General features: G+C 42.4%; 1 protein-coding gene across 2 annotated transcripts in view; it reads left to right on the top strand.

Moving 5' to 3' along the window:
• slc2a9l2 (solute carrier family 2 member 9, like 2) overlaps window positions 1–24,209 on the top strand; it is a 243,642-nt gene that overhangs the window by 135,716 nt on the left and 83,717 nt on the right. For both annotated transcript variants that reach the window (XM_014131731.2, XM_014131730.2), the window contains exon 11: window positions 102–177. In XM_014131731.2, coding sequence (XP_013987206.1) covers window positions 102–177 — 76 coding nt within the window. The remainder of the gene's footprint in view (window positions 1–101; window positions 178–24,209) is intronic.

Here is a 24,209-nt window from a genome sequence, read left to right as displayed (position 1 = left end):
TGAAACTTCACACGTCTGACTCATGAAAAAAATATAACACTTTTTTTTGTGTACTTATTCTAAATGAAGCTGCTCCCTTACTTTCTCTTTCTCTCTTACAGGACCAATATTCATGGATGCCCTATCTCAGTTTTACCTGTATATTGGCTGTAATTGCCTCCTTCTGCTCTGGTCCAGGTAAAGCTACAGTCTCTCTGTCTCTCTGTGTCTCTGTCTCTGTGTGTGTACTGTATGTGCAAGCTTGTCCGGTATAATTTTAGGTTAGCATCATGTATGAAGTGAGACAATGATTAGGAAATGCTGACATATTTTCACACCCTCTGACCATTTGAACCTAGCGTTTATCGGAAATCAAACCTAATTGCCATAGTTACTACTCTTGGAAGGCGTTCCAGTGTACTTAAACATATTGGATGAGTAAGACCGCCACTGTGCCAGTGAGAAGAGTCACCATGGCAGGTGTTGCAATAGATTAGCAAATCAATTAGCAGGCAACCCTTGGCGTTGCTGTTATTTTTAGCGCATGCTATGCATATGGTATCACGTGCGCCCAACGGAGGTGCACGATTGGAGGTGTGTGCAAAGTTTAGCCTGTTACCGAGCATTTACATACCATTTGAATAGCAACACCCGCTGGGATGCTTGATCCACGAGCCCACTCCCTTTCATCCGCCCCGGAACGGCGAGTAAACCTGGAGCCGATGTGGGATCTGGGAATCACCTTACCACCCACCTGCAGTGACTTCAACATAATTGGTTCTGATATGATTTATGGCATAGCACATCAAATGAGCTCCTCCCATACGGAAAAGTAATATATGCTTGTTCATGCTGTTCATGATTGAACAAGCCTACAGCCTAAGGCATGGCGCATAGCAAGATGGCCAACTCATATTCTGTTTTATTGTGATGGTGTATATTAGATAGATTTATTAGGCTTTTTTAAATGTAGATGTTCCGAAGGTGCGTATCAGTGGCTTGTATGCGGATTGTATGCATGGAGGCCTGGAGATGCTAATCTGTATGTGTTTATGTTAATGACGGGTAAATTACTGTGAGACCGGCAGTCTTTTGCATGACCATAACCATGTCACGACTTCCGCCGAAGTCGGTCCATCTCCTTGTTCAGGTGGCGTTCGGCGGTTGACGTCACCGGTCTTCTAGCCATCGCCGATCCACCTTTCATTTTCCATTTGTTTTGTCTTGTTTTCCCACACACCTGGTCATCGTTCCCTCATTACGTGTTGTGTATTTAACCCTCTGTTCGTGTGTGTAATTGTTTATTGTTGAGGTTGGCACGCTTCCGGCTGGTTTGCGCCAGGTTTATTTTATTACCCGTGCTTTGTGGCAGCCTGTACTTTGTATTTGTGTTTTTGTACTTTGTGCTGCCTCACTGGTTCGTTGGGCATTTGTTTTGTGACGCAGTTGTGTTCCGTGCAAATGATTGCCTTAGTGCTCTGCTCTCCTGCGCCTGACTTCGATGCACCAGCTACACTCAGCTCTTGACAAACCAGCTGACAAAATGTCATGACCACCACAGCCCTAAACAGACCCAACTCATCTTGTCACCATATTTTATCTTTGGTTGACACGGAATAAACAAACATGGCGGGACGCACTACTCTAGCCACCATTGGATTACTTCAGACTTTTTGAAAGTGTTATACACAATTATTTCGATCACTGGTGAAGAGCTTCAAGTTGCTTGGCGTGCACATCACTGACAGCCTGAAATGGCCCATCCAGCCAGTGTGGTGAAGAAGGCGCAACAGCACCTCTTCAAACTTAGGAGGCTGAAGAAATTCGGCTTGGCCCCTGAAACTCTCACAAACTTCTACAGATGCACGATTGAGAGCATTCTGTCGGGCTGTATCACCGCCTGGTACAGGAATTGCACCGTCCGCAACTGCAGTGCTCTCTAGAGGGGTGGTGCGGTCTGCCCAATGCATCACCGGGGGCACACTGCCTGCCCTATAGTACATCTACAGCACCCGGTGTCACATGAAGGCCAAGAATATCATCAAGGTCCTCAGCTACCCGAGCCATGGCCTGTTCACCCCACTACCATCTAAAAGGCTGAGACAGCACAAGTGCATCCAAGTTGGGACCGAGAGACTGAAAAACAGCTTTTATCTCCAGGCCATCAGATTGTTAAATATTCACCACTAGCTGGCCTCGGCCCAGTACTCTGTCCTGAGCTCAGTCACTGTTACTAGCAGGCAATCACCCGGTACTCTACCCTGCACCTTAGAGACTGCTGCCCTATGTACATAGTCAATGAACATAGGTCACTTTAATAACGTTTACATACTGTTGTACCCACTACATACAGTGGCAAGAAAAAGTATGTGAACACTTTGGAATTACCTGGATTTCTGCATAAATTTGTCATGATCTTCATCTAATTCACAACAATAGACAAACAGTCTGCTTAATCTAATAACACACAAACAATTATACGTTTATAACAATAATTATATGTCTTTATTGAACACACCGTGTTAACATTCACAGTGTATGGTGTAAAAAGAATGTGAACCCTTGGATTTGATAACTGTTTGACCCTCCTTTGGCAGCAGTAACCTCAACCAAATGTTTTCTGTAGTTGCAGATCAGATCTGCACAACGGTCAGGAGGGATTTTGGACCATTCTTCTTTACAAAATTGTTTCAGTTCAACAATGTTCTTGGTATGTCTGGTGTGAACTGCTCTCGAGGTCATGCCACAGCATCTCAATTGGGTTGAGGTCAGGACTCTGACTTGGCCAATCCAGAAGGCGTATTTTCTTCTGTTAAAGCCATTCTGTTGTTGATTTACTACTGTGTTTTGGGTCGTTGTCCTGTTGCATCACTCAACTTCTGTTGAGCTTCAATTGGTGGACAGATAGCCTTACATTCTCCTGCAAAATGTCTTGATAAACATGGGAATGAATTTTTCCGTCGATGATAGCAAGCTGTCCAGGCCCTGAAGCAGCCCAACCCATGATGCTCCCTCCACCATACTTTACAGTTGGGATAAGGTTTTGATGTTGGTGTGCTGTGCCTTTTTTTTCTCCACACATAGTGTTGTGTGTTCCTTTCAAACCACCTATCTGTAGTTTTATCTGTCCACAGAATATTTTGCCAGTAGCGCTGTGAAACATGCAGGTGCTCTTTTGCGAACTTCAGACGTGCAGCAATGTTTTTTTGGACAGCAGTGGCTTCTTCCGTGGTGTCCTCCCATGCACACTATTCTTGTTTAGTGTTTTACGTATCGTAGACTCGTCAACAGAGATGTTAGCATGTTCCAGAGATTTCTGTAAGCCTTTAGCTGACACTCTAGGATTCTTCTTAACCTCATTGATCATTCTGCGCTGTGCTCTTGCAGTCATCTTTGCAGGACAGCCACTCCTAGGAAGAGTAGCAACAGTGCTGAACTTTCTCCATTTATATAGTAAGGAGTGCGTACTGGTGGCAGAGAAGTCAGACGCAGGAGAACAAGAACTGTGTTTCCAAACGGCGTAGTTTAATAACAAAAAACTCACCGGACAACAGAACAATGAAATAATGGGTACATAACCCGACGCACACCAGGACAGACGTGCACAAGCACTTACAATAAGCAATCACCGACAAGGACATGAGGGGGAACAGAGGGTTAAATACACAACATGTAATTGATGGGATTGGAACCAGGTGTGATGGAAGACAAGACAAAACCAAAGGAAAATGAAAAGAGGATTAGCGATGGTGTAACGTGTGTCGTAGTGGAGAGAAGACCAAGGCGCAGCGGGAATGTGGATACTCATATTTCTTTAATAAAAACACGCAAAGCATCCACAGGGAAAAACAATAAACAATACTCACAACGACAGGAACAGTTTTGCAGGCTAACAAAAAGCAGTGCAAAAACAACTACCCACAAACACAAAGAAAAACACACACCTGTTTATAGGACTCCCAATCAGAGGCAACTAGAAACACCTGCCTCCAATTGAGAGTCCAGCAAACAACCTACACACAACACAAAACCTCTGCCACGTCCTGACCAAAACTAATACAATTACTCCCTCTGCTGGTCAGGACGTGACAGCTGGCTAGAAGGTCGGTGACTTCGACCGCTGAACGCCACCCGAACAAGGAGAGGGACCAATTTCGGCGGAAGTCGGGACATATAGACAATTTGTCTTACCGTGGACTGATGAACATCAAGGCTTTTAGAGATACTTTTGTAACCATTTCCAGCTTTATGCAAGTCAACAATTCTTAATCTTAGGTCTTCTGAGATCTCTTTTGTTCGAGGCATGGTTCACATCAGGCAATGCTTCATGTGAATAGCAAACTCACATTTTGTGAGTGTTTTTTATATGCAGGGCAGCTCTAACCAACATCTCCAATCTCATCTCATTGATTGGACTCCAGGTTAGCTGACTCCTGACTCCAATTATCTTTTGGAGAAGTCATTACCCTAGGGGTTCACATACTTTTCCCAACCTACACTGAATGTTTAAATTATGTATTCAATATAGACAAGAAAATTACAATCATGTGTGTGTTATTTGTTTAAGCCACTGTGTTTGTCTATTGTTGTGACTTAGAGGAAGATCAGCACATTTTTTGGACCAATTTATGCAGAAATCCAGGTAATTCCAAAGGGTTCACATACTTTTTATTGCAACTGTATGTATGTACTGTATTCTAGTCAATGGGGAGAAAGGTTAAAGAAGGATTTTTAAGCCTTGAGACATGGATTGTGTATGTGTGCCATTCAGATGGTGAATGGGCAAGACAAAATATTTAAGTGCCTTTGAATGGGGTATGGTAGTAGGTGCCAGGCTCACCGGTTTGTGTCAAGAACTGAAATGCTGCTGGATTTTTCACGCTCAACAATTTCCTGTGTGTATCAAGAATTGTCCACCACCCGAAGGACATCTAGCCAACTTGACACAACTGTGGGAAGCATTGGAGTCAACATGGGCAAGCATCCCTGTGGAACGCTTTCAACACATTTTTCGACACCTTGTAGACAAATTGAGGCTGGGGGGTGCAACTAAATATTAGGAAGGTGTTCCTAATGTTTGGTACATTCAGTGTATATTTATATTCTGAACTCTGACATTACTCGTTCTGATATTTCTTAATTACTTACATTTTGGGGGATTTGTTTGTATTGTTAGGTATTTCTGCACTGTTGGAGCTGGAAACATAAGCATTTCACTGCACCTGCGATAACATTTGCAATATATGTGTACGCGACCAATACAATTTCATATTAATTTGACAATACCCGCACAGTGTCAAATGTTCATTTGATCATATAATTATGTCCCCAGGCCTGCACAGCATATCTCCATTCAGTCTATGGAAACAAAGTAAGACAGAAACATTTGAAGCGTTATTGAGGTGTGCAAAAACCAGTGAATATACGCCCATGCAAAGTGTAGGCAAAAACCATAACGTTAGCTACATCTCATTCAGTCTAGCTATATAGTGCTAATTGTAGGAATGGATGATAGAAGAAGCTTTATTAGCTAAATGTAACAAAAACCCATGGACATCTAACAATAACATAAGCTACAACCACAGGATAGGAATTGGGTTAGTTGTAATTATCTTTGCTAGCCACAACTGCTAGGGTGAAATGGTATGCTAGCTAGCTAGTTTTACCGCCTAGCCAAAGGCCTAAAACAATTACTGTAGCATGCAACCATTATATACAAATATCAAAGTAACCATTCACAATACATATCATTTGCGTGGCTCATATGTACACATGTAAATACACTTAAAGCTTCAATATGTAACTTTTTGCGCGAACCAACCAAATTCACATAGAAATGTAAGTTATAGATCTGTCATGCTCGTGGAAAGAAAGTCTAAGAAGCAATTGATCGGTTCTATGTGCGCTATTTCTATGGTTCTCGGTTTTAAGTTTTGTTTCTTTTACTTTCGGTTTTGTACACCAGCTTTCATTTTTCTTATGGAAGAATCTTTTGCCTTATGAGTCTTTCACGTGCCTTGTTGCAAACTCCAGGCGTGCAGTCTTGTGCCTTTTTCTCAGGAGTGGCTTCTGTCTGGCAACTCTCCCATAAAGCCCAGGTTGGTGCAATGCTGTAGAGACTGTTGTCCTTGTCAGCTAAGGATCTCTGTGGTTCTGTCATTGGGTTCTTGGTCATCAAGGTCCTTTTTGCCCAGTTGCTCAGTTTGGTCGGACAGCCAGCTCTTGGCAGAGTCTGAGTAGTTCCATATTTTGTCAATTTCCCATGATGGAGATCATTGTGTTCTGGGAAACTTTCAACACTCTAGAAATGGTTTTATACCCTTCCCCAGATATATGCATCATCACAATTCTATCTCAGAGATCTACGGATAGTTCCTTGGACTTTTTTTTTCTCTGGCTGGTGTGTTCCTTTCTAAATCATGTGTAAACAATTTAATTGGCTGTAGGTGGTCTTCAATAAAGTTGTAGCGACGTCTCAAGGATGATCAAAGGAAATTGGATGCACCTGAGCTCAATTTGGAGTGTCATAGCAAAGGGGTGTGAATGCTTACAGTACCAGTCAAAAGTTTGGACACACCTACTTATTCAAGGATTTTACTTGAGTTTCACTATTTTCTGCATTGCAGAATAATAGTGAAGACATCAAAACTATGAAATAACACATATGGAATCATATAGTAAACAAAAAAGTTTTCAACAAATCAAAATAGATTTACATTTTAGATTCTTCAAAGTAGCCACCCTTTGCCTTGATGACAGCTTTGCACACTCTTGGCATTCTCTCAACCAGCTTCACCTGGAATTCTTTTCCAACAGTTTTGAAGGAGCTCCCACGTATACTGAGCACTTGTTGGCTGCTTTTCCTTCACTCTGCGGTCCAACTCATCCCAAACCATCTCAATTGGGGTTGAGGTCGGGTGATTGATTCTATAAGATTTGGGTTAGGGGAGTCACTGGAAATTGTTTTAATTTAAATGGGTTCCCAGCTGCAAAGGTTTGAATACCACTGCTCTAAAGGGCAGCAGTTGTTGCTATTTTCCAATCTTAAGTAACCTTTGCAAACATTTGGCTATATTATATACATTGATATTTGAATCTTAAAACAAACCTACAGAAAGGGCTGCTATTACCAAAGGGCTCCTCCAGAATGTATTTCTATTAGGCCAATTTGATTTAGCCTACTGTAATATTGTTGGATTCATTACCTCTGAAAAGAACAAGTGAAATTGTAAAGGGATGTACACATTTTCTGTTGGAATCCACCCAACATGTGTTAAAGTTATAAGAACACTTTTTTTTTTTTTACTTCTAAGAGTACAAATGTTCTGAGTACATTTTGCATGATGACTACATATCCATATGATTCTTTATTTGTATGGTGGGTGTGAGATTTATTCATGTATATATTATAAAAATATTTGATCATATTTTTTTATGTATGCCACGTTTATATAGGCCTATGGGTTTTATATACAGTATATTGTCAAATGGCCAAATACTAGATAGCGAACAGCATCAAAGAAAACCTCATTAAGAGATGACCTCGAGACTGCTTTGTGCAAATGAGGAGCTGCATTGCTGTGAACAATTCACTTCACCATGGAAACCATTGCCCATATATTTCAAAGTTGGACAAAAAAAATTGAAGTATCACATAGGCTGCCTTCAGTTTGCCATGATGCATTGCAATGGACGTTAAGTCCTTGTGCTTTCAGCTGAGCCAGTCAGGTGTAGGCTATCGCTCAATACATACAGTGCTTTCAGAAAGTATTCATACCCCTTGACTTAATCCACATTTTGTAGTGTTACAGCCTGAATTCAAAATGGATTAAATAAATAAAAGATCTCGCCCATCTACACACAATACCCCATAATGACAAAGTGAAAACATTTAATTTACACCTTGAGTCAATACGGTCTAAGACGCTTCATCGCAGTGCTAGAGGCGTCACTACAGACCTGGGTTCAATCCTGGGCTGTGTCGCAGCCGGCGGCCACCGGGAGACTCATGAGGCAGCGCACAATTACCCCAGCGTCGTCTGGGTTAGGGGAGGGTTTGGCCGGCCGGGATGTCCTTGTCCCATCATGCTCCAGTGACTCCTTGTGGCGGGCTGGGCGCATGCATGCTGATTTCGGTCACCAGTTCTACGGTGTTTCCTCCAACACACTGGTGTGGCTGGCTTCCGGGTTAAGCGAGCAGTGTGCCAAGAAGCAGTGTGGCTTGGCAGGATCGTGTTTGGAGGACGCATGGCTCTCGATCTTCGGCTCTCCCGAGTCCGGACGGGAGTTGCAGCGATGGGACAAGACTGTAACTACCAATTGGATAAAAAAATATATATAAATATATATTTGTTTTACCTTTGGCAGCGATTTCAGCTGTGAGTCTGTCTGGGTAAGTCTCTAAGCCCCGTTTCCATTGGCACTTTGAAGTCAACCCAGGTTGGGCTGGCCTTGGTGGTCTAGTTCAAATTGTATTTCCAGTGCCTACAGAAATGAGAAATTATGTCATGTTGCTAGGTAGCCAATATGTGACTGCTGCTGGCTTCACTAATGTTCCTAGCTAGCGAATAAGACGGTGAATAATTTAATTCAGCCTCACCATGCTGCAACTAACGTTACCCCATCATCCTGCCAGTGCCAGCCAGACTCGGGGCCATGTATTTAGCTTGCTGATGTTAGCTAGCTTGCTAAATGGTTAGCGTCATCGCTAGCATAACAGGCTAGCTAGCTAGCTTAATTCCTACCTTGCTTGCCATCGCATTGGCTATTAGCTAGCTAAATAACCAAACAAACCAGACAACAGGTTTGATATGTAGCTAGCTAGCTTTCAATACGAGCTAACTAGCAAGTTAACTAGCTTGTTTCATCTCTGATTTGCTAGCTAACGTTAAGTAGTTAACATTTGAGGGTTAACTGTTCTCATAAAATTGTATTGTGTAGTGCAACAATGAATGAAGGATCCAGCTATGCTGGTAATTCGTGTCATGGCTGATTACTGCAGTACTGCTTGTCCATGTGCTAGCTAACGGCAACAAGCCCAGAATAACTAGCTAAACATTGTCAGCATTCAGCATTGATCAGCTTGGTGTTTGGATAGTAACGGCATCACTAGCCGAAATTATAATCGTGCTGGCACCAGTTGTGAAAATGGGCTACGCTGAGCCAGGTTTCCCTCAACCCAGCTCGAATTTGAGAAATCCAGCTCGAATTTAGCTCTAATTTCAAGTGCCAGTGGAAACTGGGCTTAAGATCTTTGCACACTTGGATTGAACAATATTTGCACATTATTATTTGTAAAATTCTTCAAGCTCTGTCAATTCGGTTGTTGATCATTGCTAGAAAGACATTTTCAAGTCTTGCCATAGATTTTAAAGCCGATTTAAGTCAAAACTGTAACTATGCCACTCAGGAACATTCAATGGTGTCTTGATAAAGAGCTCCAGTGAATATTTGGCCTTGGGTATTAGGTTAAATTAATCTTTCAGCAGGACAATGTCTCCCAGTGTCTTAGCTCTATTCCGTTTCTTTGTATCCTAAAAAAACAACCTAGTTCTTGCCAATGACAAGAATACCCATAACATGATACAGCCACCACCATGCTTGAAAATATGAAGAGTGGTACTTAGTGATGTGTTGTGTTAGATTTGCCCCAAACATAACACTTTGTATTCAGGACATGAAGTTAATTTCTTTGCCCAATTTTATGCAGTTTTACTTTAGTGTCTTATTGCAAACAGCAGGCATGTTTTGGAATATTTTAATTCTGTTCAAGCGTCCTTGTTTTCACTCTGTCATTTAGGTTAGTGTTGTGGAGTAACTACAATGTTGTTGATCCAGCCTTAGTTTTCTGCTATCACAGCCATTAACCTCTAACTGTTTCAAAGTCACCATTGGCCTCATGGTGAAATCCCTTAGCGGTTTCCTTCCTCTCTGGCAACTGTGTTAGGAAGGACGCCTGTATATTTGTAGTGACTGGGTGTATTGATACACCATCCAAACTGTAATTAATAACTTCACCATGCTCAAAGGGATATTCAATGACTGTTTAAAAAATATATATATATCCATCTACCAATAGGTGCCCTTTGCGAGGCATTGGAAAACCTGCCTGGTCTTTGTGGTTGAATCTGTGTTTGAAATTCACTGCTCGACTGAGGGACCTTACAGATAATTGTATGTGAGGGTAGGGTTTCAAAGGATTTGAAACTTTCTGGTAAATGTATTATTATTATTATTATTATTCTGGACATTTTCCATAGGAAGTTAAACCCGGTAATTTGGGTAATTTTGCTTAAATTCATCAAAAAAGTTAGCTTTTAACAGAACCTTTTTTTTTGTGAGATACACATAAGGCAATTCTAGGTCTTGTGGCATATTTTGGTTAAACTATCCCCATTTAAATGGAATTGCAACCCTCTGCATGCACAGTGCATTCTTCCATCACATGTACAGCTGATTCTCAAGATCTTGCACACTAAGGAGATGCTATTGAGCCCACACTACTACACTGTCTGAGCCAAGGACTACATGCTTTCTGGTAAGCTTTGATTACAATACTGGGTGAGGTGAATATATATCATATGACAAACATGATTTTTTGTTAACTAGTAAATCGTAGCCTACAGCAAAGTGTTTAAATCATTTCTAACTAGTTAAAACCTGTTTGGGCTAGGGGGCAGTATTGAGAATTTTTGAAAAAATATGTGCCCATTTTTAACTGCCTCCTACACCAACTCAGAAGCTAGAATATGCATATTATTGTTCAGGTTTGGATAGAAAACACCCTAAAGTTTCTAAAACTGTTTGAATGGTGTCTGTGAGTATAACAGAACTCCTATGGCAGGCAAAAACCTGACAAGGTTTCATGCAGGAAGTGGCCTGTCTGACAAGGAGTCGTGCGTCTTGCATCTGTTTATTGAAGAGTAAGGATCTTAGCTGTAACGTGACAATTCCCAGGGCTCCAATAGGCTCTCAGAACCCGGGAAAAACCTGAACGATGACGAGCAGCCTCTGGCTGAAACAGATTATCGCCTTATCCAAGTGGCCGATCAGAGGACCATTGAATGAGGCGCGTGCACGATTCGCCCCCGTGGAGAAATTTCATTCGGCTGTTTAGCTTATTGCAGATTCCCGGTCGGAATATTATCGCTTTTCTACGAGATAAATGGCATAAAAATTGGTTTTAAACAGCGGTTGACATGCTTCGAAGTACGGTAATGGAATATTTAGACATTTTTTGTCACGCCATGCGCACGACCGTTATTTACCATTCGTATAGTGTCTAGAACGCACGAACAAAACAGAGGATATTTGGATATAACGATGGATTATTTGGGACCAAACCTACATTTGTTATTGAAGTAGAAGTCCTGGGAGTGCATTCTGACGAAGAACAGGAAAGGTAAGAACATTTTTCTTATAGGAAATAGGATTTTGGTGAAGGCTAATCTTGCCGGGTGTCTAAATAGCTAGCCGTGATGGCTGGGCTATGTACTTAGAATATTGCAAAATGTGCTTCATCCGAAAAGCTATTTTAAAATCGGACATATCGAGTGCATAGAGGAGTAATGTATCTATAATTCTTAAAATAATTGTTATGCTTTTTGTGAACGTTTATCGTGAGTAATTTAGCAAACTGTTAGTAAATTCCCCGGAAGTTTGCGGGGGGTATGCTTTTTCTGAACGTCACATGCTAATGTAAAAAGCTGTTTTTTGATATAAATATGAACTTGATTGAACAGACATGCATGTATTGTATAACATAATGTCCTAGGTGTGTCATCTGATGAAGATCATAAAAGGTTAGTGCTGCATTTAGCTGTGGTTTGGGTTTTTGTGACATATGCTAGCTTGAAAAATGGGTGTCTGATTATTTCTGGCTGGGCACTCTCCTGACATAATCTAATGTTTTGCTTTCGTTGTAAAGCCTTTTTGAAATCGGACAGTGTGGTTAGATTAAGGAGAGTCTTGTCTTTAAATAGCTGTAAAATAGTCATATGTTTGAGAAATTGAAGTAATAGTATTTCAAACAATTCAAAAATCGCGCCACTGATTTCAGGTGGCTGTTACGTAGGTGGGACAAATTCGTCCCGCCTTGCCCATAGAGGTTAACAATTTCTGCAAGTTAGTTTTTGCTACCATGTGGGTTTTAGCTTTTTTGTGCCTACTAACTGAGGAGTGTTAATTCACCTGTTTCCAGGCATGTTTCATTTTAAAACATTTCTTACAAAGGAGTTGTTTAATCTAACTGCTTAACTATTTATCTGTACATGGAATTGTATTTGGGTTTTTTCCCCCCGTTTTTTTCCTAATCTTTACAGGGAAATGCCACAGGCACTTTCTGATGTGTGGAGACATTTCCCTGCAGCTAATGTAGAAGGAAAAGCTGTGTATATTTGCAAATACTGTGCCAAATCATATGTGAAGAATGCAACAAAAGATGCAGAATCATCTGGCCAAGTGCATAAAATTCCCTCAGCGCTCACAACAAGAAAACTCTGACAAAAGTCCCTCTACTTCTATTCGAGGTGAAAATGATGAATCAGACACCTTATCGATAACAACAGCTCATGGTCCTCCTGGAATCAGAATTTTTTTTTGACTCAATGGAGGAACGTAGATAGAGAAATGTTGATGAATGTCTTGCTCGAGCTGTGTATGCAACTGGTTCACCTCTGATGCACACAGGCGAAGTGTATTGGAAGAGATTTCTGAATGTTCTTCGCCCAGCATACACCCCTCCATCCAGACATGCTTTATCTACTCATTTTCTGGATGCAGATTTAAACAGAGTTCAAGTGAAGGTCAAGCAAATCATAGAGAAAGCAGACTGTATTGCAATCATCTCTGATGGGTGGTCGAATGTCCGTGGGCAAGGAATAATTAACTACATCATCTCCACCCCTCAACCAGTATTCTACAAGAGCACAGACACAAGGGACAACAGACACACCGGTCTCAATGACCTTGGACCACAGAAGTCATCAATGACCTTGGATCACAGAAGGTATTTGCACTGGTGACAGACAATACTGAGAACATGAAGGCGGCTTGGTCTAAAGTGGAGTAGTCCTACCCTCACATCGCACCCGTTGGCTGTGCTGCTCATGCATTGAATCTACTCCTCAAGGACATCATGGCACTGAAAACAATGGATACACTCTACAAGAGAGCCAAGGAAATGGTTAGGTATGTGAAGGGTCATCAAGTTATAGCAGCAATCTACCTCACCAAGCAAAGTGAGAAGAATAAAAGCACCACATTGAAGCTGCCCAGCAACACCCGTTGGGGTGGTGTTGTCATTGTGTTTGACAGTCTCCTGGAGGGGAAGGACTATCCAAGAAATGTCCATATCACAGTCTGCCAATATGGACAGCCCCATCAACAGGATCCTCCTGGATGATGTATTTTGGGAGAGAGTGGTAAGCAGCCTGAAACTCCTGAAACCTATAGCAGTAGCCATTGCACGGATTGAGGGAGACAATGCCATCCTGTCTGATGTTCAGACTCTGCTTTCAGATGTAAGAGAAGAAATCCATACTGCCCTGCCCACTTCACTGTTGCTCCAAGCAGAGGAAACTGCAGTTCTGAAATACATCAAAAAGCGTGAAGACTTCTGCCTGAAGCCCATACACGCCGCAGCGTACATGTTGGACCCCAAGTATGCTAGCAAGAGCATCCTGTCTGGTGTGGAGATCAACAAGGCTTATGGTGTCATCACTACCGTGTCTCGCCACCTTGGCCTGGATGAGGGCAAGGTTCTTGGCAGTCTGGCGAAGTACACTTCCAAGCAAGGGCTTTGGGATGGAGATGCAATATGGCAGTCATGCCAACATGTCTCATCTGCCACCTGGTGGAAGGGGCTTTGTGGATCTGAGGCTCTTTCCCCTGTTGCCTCATCATCCTCCAAATCCCACCAACATCAGCTGCCTCAGAGCGCAACTGGTCCTTGGTTGGGAACACACACACCTAAGCACGCAACAGGCTAAACAATACAAAGGCTGAAAAGTTGGTGGCCACCCAGGCAAATTTGAGGATTTTTGAACCTGACAACGAGCCATCCTCAACAAGATTGGAAAGTGACAGTGAAGATGAGGCCTTAGAGTCTGATGTTCAAGAGGTGGACATTGAGGAGGTCCAGGGAGAAGACATGGAAGCCTGAGAGGAAGACAACAAAGCTTTAGTTTCTATACTTTCATTTTACAGATGTATGTTGAAAACGTTTTTGGGAGATTTGATGGATCATTGGGGATCATTCAATATTCCCTTTTGTTGTTCAGTGAAATCATCCCATGTGAAACGTCAACTCATTTAATTAAAGTTCAATTTGTAACTCATTTTTATTTATTTAATTCTATTGGAAGGATTTAATCATTTGCAATTATGTCTGCTTATGATCAGGTAAAAGGTTTATGTTTCTGTCTCCATATGATATGGTAAATATATCCAATGTAAAAAAAATACATTTAAATGGTATCAATTTGCATATATTTCTGTTAATTCCCATATATTCCCGTTAATTCCCACGGAAAGTTTCCGAAATGTGCAACCTTGTGTGGGGTACAGAGAAGGTAGTCATTCAAAAATCATGTTAAACACTATTACTTATTATGTGACTTGTTAAGCAAATTTTTACTCCTGAACTTATTTATGCTTGCCATAACAAAGGGGTTGAATACTTATTAACTCAAGACGTTTCAACTTTTTGTGACACAAAATCTGTTTAATCCATTTTAAATTCAGGCTGTAACACAACAAAATGTGGAGAACGTCAAGGGGTGTGAATACTTTCTGATTGCACTGTAGTTCCTAACTTTGTTTAAAAATGCAGAAAAGTAGTGGTTTAGAAGTTTGTCGTCCTTTCTAGTGGTCCTGTGGAAAACAATAATTCCACAGGTAACGAACCCCATTCATTTTATTTGAGTGTTAGTCTAGCAACCAACTATCAACATCGTCATCTGGTCCTCTGTAGCTTCAGTAGGTAGAGCATGGCGATTGTAACGCCAGGGTAGTGGGTTTCGATTCCCAGGACCACCCATACGTAAAATATATGCACATATTTCTTTGGATAAAAGTGTCTGCTAAATGACAAATTATTGTCATCACAATCCTCATTTAATTTCGTCATGGCAGTACAGTGGTAATGAGTGAAAGTGAAAATGAATTGGCTTCTCTCATCTTACATTCAGATACAACCACCGTCCCATACATTAAAAACAATGTGGGCAATTTCTGCAGTGTCACTGTCAGAATGATTGTGTCAGATCAGTTCAGGCCAAACACCCAGCAGATGTTTTGCATCTGATTTTGGGTGACTGGCCAACCTCATTATGCACAGACTCCCCTTGGAATGACCACGTTTGAATATTCATAATGGTTCACACACAAACACTTTGCATGCGAAATTGCCTGTGCGCTAGTTTCCTTCAGCCCAGTGTTATATGGCGCTGATATTGTCACTCAGTTATGCAGCTTTCAATGCAGTAGCCAGAATTTATGGAGTTCTAGGTGAACTGTGTTGACATGTTTTGCCCCAGAGAGTTGGAGAATCTCATTAAGAACAAGTGCAGGAGTTTGTTTTCGTCCTCATTGGTTATCCCGTAGCGCTAGGATCATACAGGATGACTTGATAGGTTGAGAGAGACCTATAGTGTATTCTTAATAATATGGTCAATTATTAACATATACTGCATAAGTATAATAGCCAAATGCAAGCATTTGTTATGTTGCAAGCGTAAGGTGTGTGGTGGAAATGTAATATTCATCACATGCTATACTCTTAGACCACTATGCTGTTTTTCCTTAGAGAATTGTCCATTGTTATACACTATTGGTCAAAAGTTTTAGAACACCTCATTCAAGGGTTTTTCTTTACTTTTACTATTTTCTACATTGTAGAATAGTAGTGAAGACATCAAAACTATGAAATAACACATACAGTTGAAGTCGGAAGTTTACATACACTTAGGTTGGAGTCATTAAAACTAGTTTTTCAACCACTCCACAAATTTCTTGTTAACAGACTATAGTTTTGGCAAGTCGGTGAGGATATCTACTTTGTGCATGACACAAGTAAATTTTCCAACAATTGTTTACAGACAGATTATTTAACTTATAATTCATTGTATCACAATTCCAGTGGGTCAGAAGTTTACATACACTAAGTTGACTGTGCCTTTAAACAGCTTGAAATATTCCAGAAAATGATGTCATGGCTTTATAGTCTTCTCATAGGCTAATTGACATAATTTGAGTCTATTGGAGGTGTACCTGTGGATAAATTTCAAGGCCTACCTTCAAACTCAGTGCCTCTTTGCTTGACATCATGGGAAAATCTAAAGAAATCAGCCAAGACCTCAGAAAACAAATTGTAGACCTCCACAAGTCTGGTTCATCCTTGGGAGCAATTTCCAAATGCCTGAAGGTACCAGATTCATCTGTACAAACAATAGTACGCAAGTATAAACACTATGGGAACACGCAGCCGTCATACCGCTCAGGAAGGTGATGTGTTCTGTCACCTAGAGATGAACGTACTTTGGTGCAAAATGTGCAAATCAATCCCAGAACAACAGCAAAGGACCTTGTGAGATGCTGGAGGAAACGGGTACAAAAGTATCTATATCCACAGTAAAACAAGTCCCATATCGACATAACCTGAATTGCCGCTCAGCAAGGAAGAGGCTACTGCTCCAAAACCGCCATAAAAAAGCCTTACGGTTTGCAACTGCACATGGGGAAAAATATCGTACTTTTTGCAGAAATGTCTTCTGGTCTGATGAAACAAAAATATAACTGTTTGGCCATAATGACCATTGTTATATTTGGAGGAAAAAGGGGGAGGCTTGCAAGCTGAAGAACACCAGCCCAACCGTGAAGCACGTGGGTGGCAGCATCATGTTGTGGGGGTCCTTTGCTGCAGGAGGGACTGGTGCACTTCACAAAATAGATGGATCATGAGGAAGGAAAATTATGTGGATATATTGAAGCAACATCTCAAGACATCTGTCAGGAAGTTAAAGCTTGGTCACAAAAGGGTCTTCCAAATGGACAATGACCCCCAGCATACTTCCAAAGTTGTGGCAAAATGGCTTAAGGACAACAAAGTCAAGGTATTGGAATGGCCATCACAAAGCCCTGACCTCAATCCTATAGAAAATTTGTGGGCAGAACTGAAAAAGCATGTGCGAGCAAGGAGGCCTACAAACCTGACACCAGCTCTTTCAGGAGGAATGGGCCAAAATTCACCCAACTTATTCTGAGAAGCTTTTGGAAGGCTACCCGAAATGTTTGACCGAAGTTAAACAATTTAAAGGCAATGCTACCAAATACTAATTGAGTGCATGTAAACTTCTGACCCACTGGGAATGTGATGAAAGAAATAAAAGCAGAAATAAATCATTCTCTCTACGATTATTCTGACATTTCACATTCTTAAAATAAAGTGGTGATCCTAACTGACCTAAGACAGGGAATTTTTACTCATATTAAATGTAAGGAATTGTGAAAAACTGAGTTTAAATGTATTTGGCTAAGGTGTATGTAAACTTCCAACTTCAACTGTATGTGAGAATGCTATTCATTAACTACATCTCAGTGTTCAGCACCATAGTGCCTTCAAAAGTCATCACTAAGCTAAGGACCCTGGGACAAAACACCTCCCTCTGCAACTTGATCCTGGACTTTCTGACGGGTCGTCAGGAAGGGTACGTAGCAACACAACCGCTACGCTGATCCTCAACACCGGAGCCCCTCAGGGGTGCGTGCTCAGTCTCCTACTGTACTCCCTGTTCATTCATGCCTGCACGGTCAGGCACGACTCCAACACAAAATTTGCTGATGACACAACAGTGGTAGGCCTGATCACCGACAATGATGAGAGCCTATAGGGAGGAGGTCAGAGACCTGACCGTGTGGTGCATGGACAACAACCTCTCTCTAAACGTGATCAAGACAAAGGAGGTAATTGTGGACTACAGGAAAAGGAGGACAGAGTACGCCCCCATTCTCATAGACGGAGCTGTAGTGGAGTAGGTTGAGAGCTTTAAGTTCCTTGGAGTCCACATCACCAACAAACTAACATGGTCCAAGCACACCAAGACAGTCGTGAAGAGGGAATGACAATACCTATTCCCCCTCAGGAGACTGAAAAGATTTGGCATGGGTCCTCAGATCATCAAAGGTTGCACAGCTGCACCATCGAGAGCATCCTGACAGGTTGCATCACTGTCTGGTATGGCAACTGCTCGGCCTCCGACCACAAATCAATACAGAGGGTAGTGTCTACAGCCCAGTACGTCACTGGGGCCAAGCTTCCTGCCATTCAGGACCTCTATACCAGGCGGTGTCAGAGGATGCCACTAAAAATTGTCAAAGACTCCAGCCACCCTAGGCATATACTGTTTTCTCCGCTACCACACGGCAAGTGGTACCGGAGTACCAAGTCTAGGTCCAAGAGGCTTCTAAAGCAGCTTCTACCTCCAAGCCATAAGACTTCTGAACATCTAATCAAATGGCTACCCACCTATTTGCATTGCCCCCCCCCCCCCCATTTATGCTGCTGCTACTCTTTGTTATTATCTATGCATAGTCATTTTAATAACTTTACCTACATGTACATATTACCTAAATTACCTCGACTAACCAGTGCCCCCGCTCATTGACTCTTCCGGTACCCCCTGTATATAGATAGCCTCGCTATTGTTATTTTACTGCTGCTCTTTAATTATTTGTACGTTTTATTTCTTAATATTTGAAGGTATTCTTCTTAACTGCATTGTTGGTTATTGGCTTGTAAGTAAGCATTTCACTAAGGTCTACATCTGTTGTATTCGGCGCATATAACAATGGAGGGTTTTACGGACATCCAAACTTTTCAAAGTAGCTTGACAAGTATCCAATATATATAGAAAGGGAGAATGTCCACTCACCTTTTTACTGCTCCCAAATACAGTAGGACTATGTTTTATGAACATCGTACAGATCAGATCACATTTACACATCTCCTGAAGTTGCATTGCAAGCACGCCACTGACGTTGTCACCGTAAAACCAGGAAGGTGAATCATTCTAATATGTTTGGTTATAATAAAATTAAGAACAACAAGCAATCCTTTTTTTTTAAAACAACAACAATTAGTACAGTGCCTTGCAAAGGTATTTGTCCCCCTTGGTGCTTTTTCCTATTTTGTTGCATTACAACCTGTAATTTAAATAGATTTTTATTTGGATTTCATGTAATGGACATACACAAAATAGTCCAAATTGGTATATATATACACCAGTTCTGAAAGGCTCCAGAGTCTGCAACACCACTAAGCAAGGGGCATCACCAAGCAAGCAGCACCATGAAGACCAAGGAGCTCTCCAAACAAGTCAGGGACAAGTTGAGAAGTACACATCAGTGTTGGGTTATGAAAAAATATCCGAAACTTTGAACATCCCACGGAGCACCATTATTAAAAAATGCAAAGAATATGGTACCACAACAAACCTGCCAAGAGAGGGCCGCCCACCAAAACTCACGGACCAGGCAGGAGGGCATTAATCAGAGAGGCAACAAAGAGCCCAAAGAAAACCCTGAAGGAGCTGCAAAGCTCCACTGCGAAGATTGGAGTATTTGTCCATAAGACCACTTTAAGCCGTACACTCCACAGAGCTGAGCTTTACAGAGAGCCAGAGAGTAGCCAGAAAAAAAGACATTGCTTATACAAAAAAATAAGCAAACACGTTTGGTTTTCGCCAAAAGGCATGTGGGAGACTCCCCACAGGTACTCTGGTCAGATGATACTAAGATTTAGCTTTTTGGCCATCAAGGTAAACTATGTCTGGGTCAAACCCAACACCTCTCATCAACCCGAGAACACCATGTTTTTCATCGGCAGGGACTGGGAAACTGGTCAGAATTGAACAAATGATGGGGGGTGAATAGTTTTCAGTTTTTTTGTCTTATGTCTTGTTTGTTTCTCAAATCAAATGTTATTGGTCACATACACATGGTTAGCAGATGTTAATGCGAGTGTAGCGAAATGCTTGTGCTTCTAGTTCCGACCATGCAGTAATATCTAACAAGTAATCTAACAATTTCACAACAACTACCTTTTACACACAAGTGTAAAGGAATGAATAAGAATATGTACATATAAATATATGGATGAGTGATGGCCGAACGGCATAGGCAAGATGCAGTAGATGGTATAGAGTACAGTATATACATATGAGATGAGTAATGTAGGGTATGTAAACATTATATAAAGTGCCATTCTTTAAAGTGACTAGTGATACATTTATTACATTCAATTTTTAATTATTAAAGTGGCTAGAGATTTGAGTATGTTGGCAGCAGCCACTCAATGTTAGTGATGGCTGTTTAACAGTCTGATGGCCTTGAGATAGAAGCTGTTTTTCAGTCTCTCTGTCCCCGCTTTGATGCACCTGTACTGACCTCGCCTTCTGGATGATAGCCGGGTGAACTCGGCTCGGGTGGTTGTTGTCCTTGATGATCTTTTTGGCCTTCCTGTGACATCGGGTGGTGTAGGTGTCCTGGAAGGCAGGTAGTTTGCCCCCGGTGATACATTGTTCAGACCTCACTACCCTCTGGAGAGCCTTATGGTTGTGGGCGGAGCAGTTGCCGTATCGGGCGGTGATACAGCCTGACAGGGTGCTCTCAATTGTGCATCTGTAAAAGTTTGTGAGTGTTTTTGGTGACAAGCCAAATTTCTTCAGCCTCCTGAGGTTGAAGAAGGTGCAACAGCGACTCTTGAAGAGGCGCTGTTGCGCCTTCTTCACCATGCTGTCTGTGTGGGTGGACCATTTCCGTTTGTCCGTGATGTGTACGTCGTTTCCTAAAGTCCACGATCATCTCCTTTGTTTTGTTGACGTTGAGTGTGAGGTTATTTTCCTGACACCACACTCCGAGGGCCCTCACCTCCTCCCTGTAGGCCGTGTTGTCGTTGTTGCACCCTTGTGGGGCCCCAGTGTTGAGGATCAGCGGGGTGGAGATGTTGTTTCCTACCCTCACCAGCTGGGGGCGTCTCGTCAGAAAGTCCAGGACCCAGTTGCACAGGGCGGTGTCGAGACCCAGGGTCTCAAGCTTAATGATGAGTTTGGAGGGTACTATGGTGTTAAATGCTGAGCTGTAGTCAATGAACAGAATTTTTACATAAGTATTCCTCTTGTCCAGATGGGTTAGGGCAGTGTGATTGCGATTGCGTTGTCTGTGGACCTATTGGGCGATAAGCAAATTGTAGTGGGTCTAGGGTGTCAGGTAGGGTGGAGGTGATATGATCCTTGACTAGTCTCTCAAAGCACTTCATGATGACGGAAGTGAGTGCTACGGGGCGATAGTCGTTTAGCTCAGTTACCTTAGCTTTCTTGGGAACAGGAACAATGGTGGCCCTCTTGAAGCATGTGGGAACAGCAGACTGGAATAGGGATTGATTGAATATGTCCGTAAACACACCTGCCAGCTGGTCTGCGCATGCTCTGAGGACGTGGCTCGGGATGTCGTCTGGGCCGGCAGCCTTGCGAGGGTTAACACATTTAAATGTTTTACTCACATTGGCTGTGGTGAAGGAGAGCCCGCAGGTTTTGGTAGCGGGCCGTGTCGGTGGCACTGTATTGCCCTCAAAGCGAGCAAAGAAGTTGTGTAGTTTGTCTGGGAGCAGGACACCGGGGTCCGCGACAGGGCTGTTTTTCTTTTTGTAGTCCGTGATTGACTGTAGACCCTGCCACATACCTCTCATGTCTGAGCCGTTGAATTGCGACTCTACTTTGTCTCTATACTGACGCTTAGCTTGTTTGATTGCCTTGCGGAGGGAATAGCTACTCTGTCTGTATTCGGTCATGTTTCCGGTCGCCTTGCCCTGATTAAAAGCAGTGGTTTGCGCTTTCAGTTTTGCGTGAATGCTGCCTTCAATCCACGGTTTCTAGTTGGGGAAGGTTTTAATCGCCATGAGTACAACATCACCGATGCACTTGCTAATAAACTCGCTCACCGAATCAGCGTATACATCAATGTTGTTGTTCGACGCTATCCGGAACATATCCCAGTCCACGTGATCGAAGCAATCTTAAAGCGTGGAATCAGATTGGTCGGACCAGCGTTGAACAGACCTGAGCACGGGCGTTTCCTGTTTTAGTTTCTGTCTATAGGCTGGGAGCAACAAAATGGAGTTGTGGTCAGATTTGCCGAAAGGAGGGTGAGGGAGGGCTTTGTATGCATCGCAGAAGTTAGAGTAACAATGATTCAGAATGTTGCCAGTCCGGGTCGCGCATTCAATATGCTGATAAAACGTAGGGTGCCTTGTTTTTAGATTAGCCTTGTTAATGTCCCCAGCTACAATAAAGGCAGCCTCGGGATATGTGGTTTCCAGTTTACATGGAGTCCAATGAAGTTTTTTCAGGGTCGTCGAGGTGTCTGCTTGGGGGGGATATACACGACTGTGATTATAATTGAAGAGAATTCTCTTGGTAGATAATGCGGTCGGCATTTGATTGTAAGGAATTCTAGGTCAGGTGAACAAAAGGACTTGAGGTCCTGTATGTTTTTATGATCACACCACGACTCATTAATCATAAGGCATACACCCCCGCCCTTTTTCTTACCAGAGAGATGTTTGTTTCTGTCGGCGCGATGTGTGAAGAAACCAGGTGGCTGTACCGACTCTGATAACGTATCCCGAGTGAGCCATGTTTCCGTGAAACAGAGAATGTTACAATCTCTGATGTCTCTCTGGAAGGCAACAATAGCTCGGATTTCGTCTACCTTGTTGTCAAGAGACTGGACATTGGCAAGTAGTATACTCGGGAGCGTTGGGCGATGTGCCCGTCTACGGAGCCTGACCAGAAGACAACTCCGTCTGCCCCTTCTGCGGCGCCGTTATTTTGGGTCGTCTGCTGGGATCCGATCCATTATCCTGGTCATAATGTTGGTAAGTTGACGTTGCTCTTATATCCAATAGTTCCTCCCGGCTGTATGTAATAAGACTTAAGAGTTCCAATAAAACATATTTTGCATCTTCAAAGTGGTAGGCATGTTATACAAACCCCCAAGAAATCAATTTTCAATTTTAAATTTAAATCAATTTTGGTCTTAAATATCCCTATTAGCGCTGCCTGAAATGGTTACTTTGGATCATGTTTTTAAGAACAAACCTCAAATATTTCCACTCTGCCCATCTGAGCCTGAGCGAGCTGCTATAAGACAGGTAAATTGCAGAACCTGACGTTAATGCTGGAAAATGCCAATGCTCCAGTTTTTACATGACGAAATTGCAAACGTGCATTTGACACTAGCGCTGCCTTAACACCAGCCGAAAATAGAGCCCATAGGGTCTTAATAGGGCGTTGGGCCACCGCGAGCCATCAGAACAGCTTCAATGCACCTTGGCATAGATTCTACAAGTGTCTAGAACTCTATTGGAGGGATGTGACACCATTCTTCCACAAGAAATTCCATAATTTGGTGTTTTGTTGATGGTGGTGGAAAATGCTTTCGCAGGCACTGCTCCAGAATCTCACATAAGTGTTCAATTGGGTTGAGATCTGGTGACTGAGACACACACACACACCCTTTAAACCCCCGTTGCTAATTTGAGACCCCTCTTTCAAAGTCACTGAGATCTCTTCTAGCCATGGTAGTCAAATTAATGGGAAACTGGGCATTTTCATACATGAGCCTCAGCATGATGGGATTGTAATTGCTTAATTAACTCAGGAACCACACCTGTGTGGAAGCACCTGCTTTCAATATACTTTGTGTCCCTCATTTACTCAAGTGTTTCTTTTATTTTGGCAGTTACCTGTCGATATGCTAAGCATGATATAAGGATTAAACTCTAGTATAAAAATGTAATACAACCACATCCCTCACATGCAGTCATTGTGCAGACCACTGGTAACAGTCACAGCAACCTCTTTAAAGGGAGAAATCATCCAATTCCGCTGTCCGTCCCCCTTTAACCAATGCAGAATGCCCTTGACACAGAGAAAGAGAGGCACTGTCAAGGTTAATTGGGATGTTGGGCTGCCGGAGGCTATAATTTAGACAAACGGCTGTGTTAAACTGTAGCAGATGAGAAGGCACTGCATCTCAGTGCTAGAGGCATCACTACAGACCCTGTTCGATTCCAGGCTGTATCACATAGTGCGGCGCACAAATGGCCCAGCGTCGTCTGGGTTTGGCCAGTGTAGGCCGTCATTGTAAATAAAAATGTGTTCTTAACTGACTTG

The sequence above is a fragment of the Salmo salar genome, chromosome ssa12, assembly GCF_905237065.1.
Source record: "Salmo salar chromosome ssa12, Ssal_v3.1, whole genome shotgun sequence".
NCBI classification, from domain to species: domain Eukaryota; kingdom Metazoa; phylum Chordata; class Actinopteri; order Salmoniformes; family Salmonidae; genus Salmo; species Salmo salar.
This window is presented reverse-complemented; position numbering and strand designations above follow the sequence as displayed.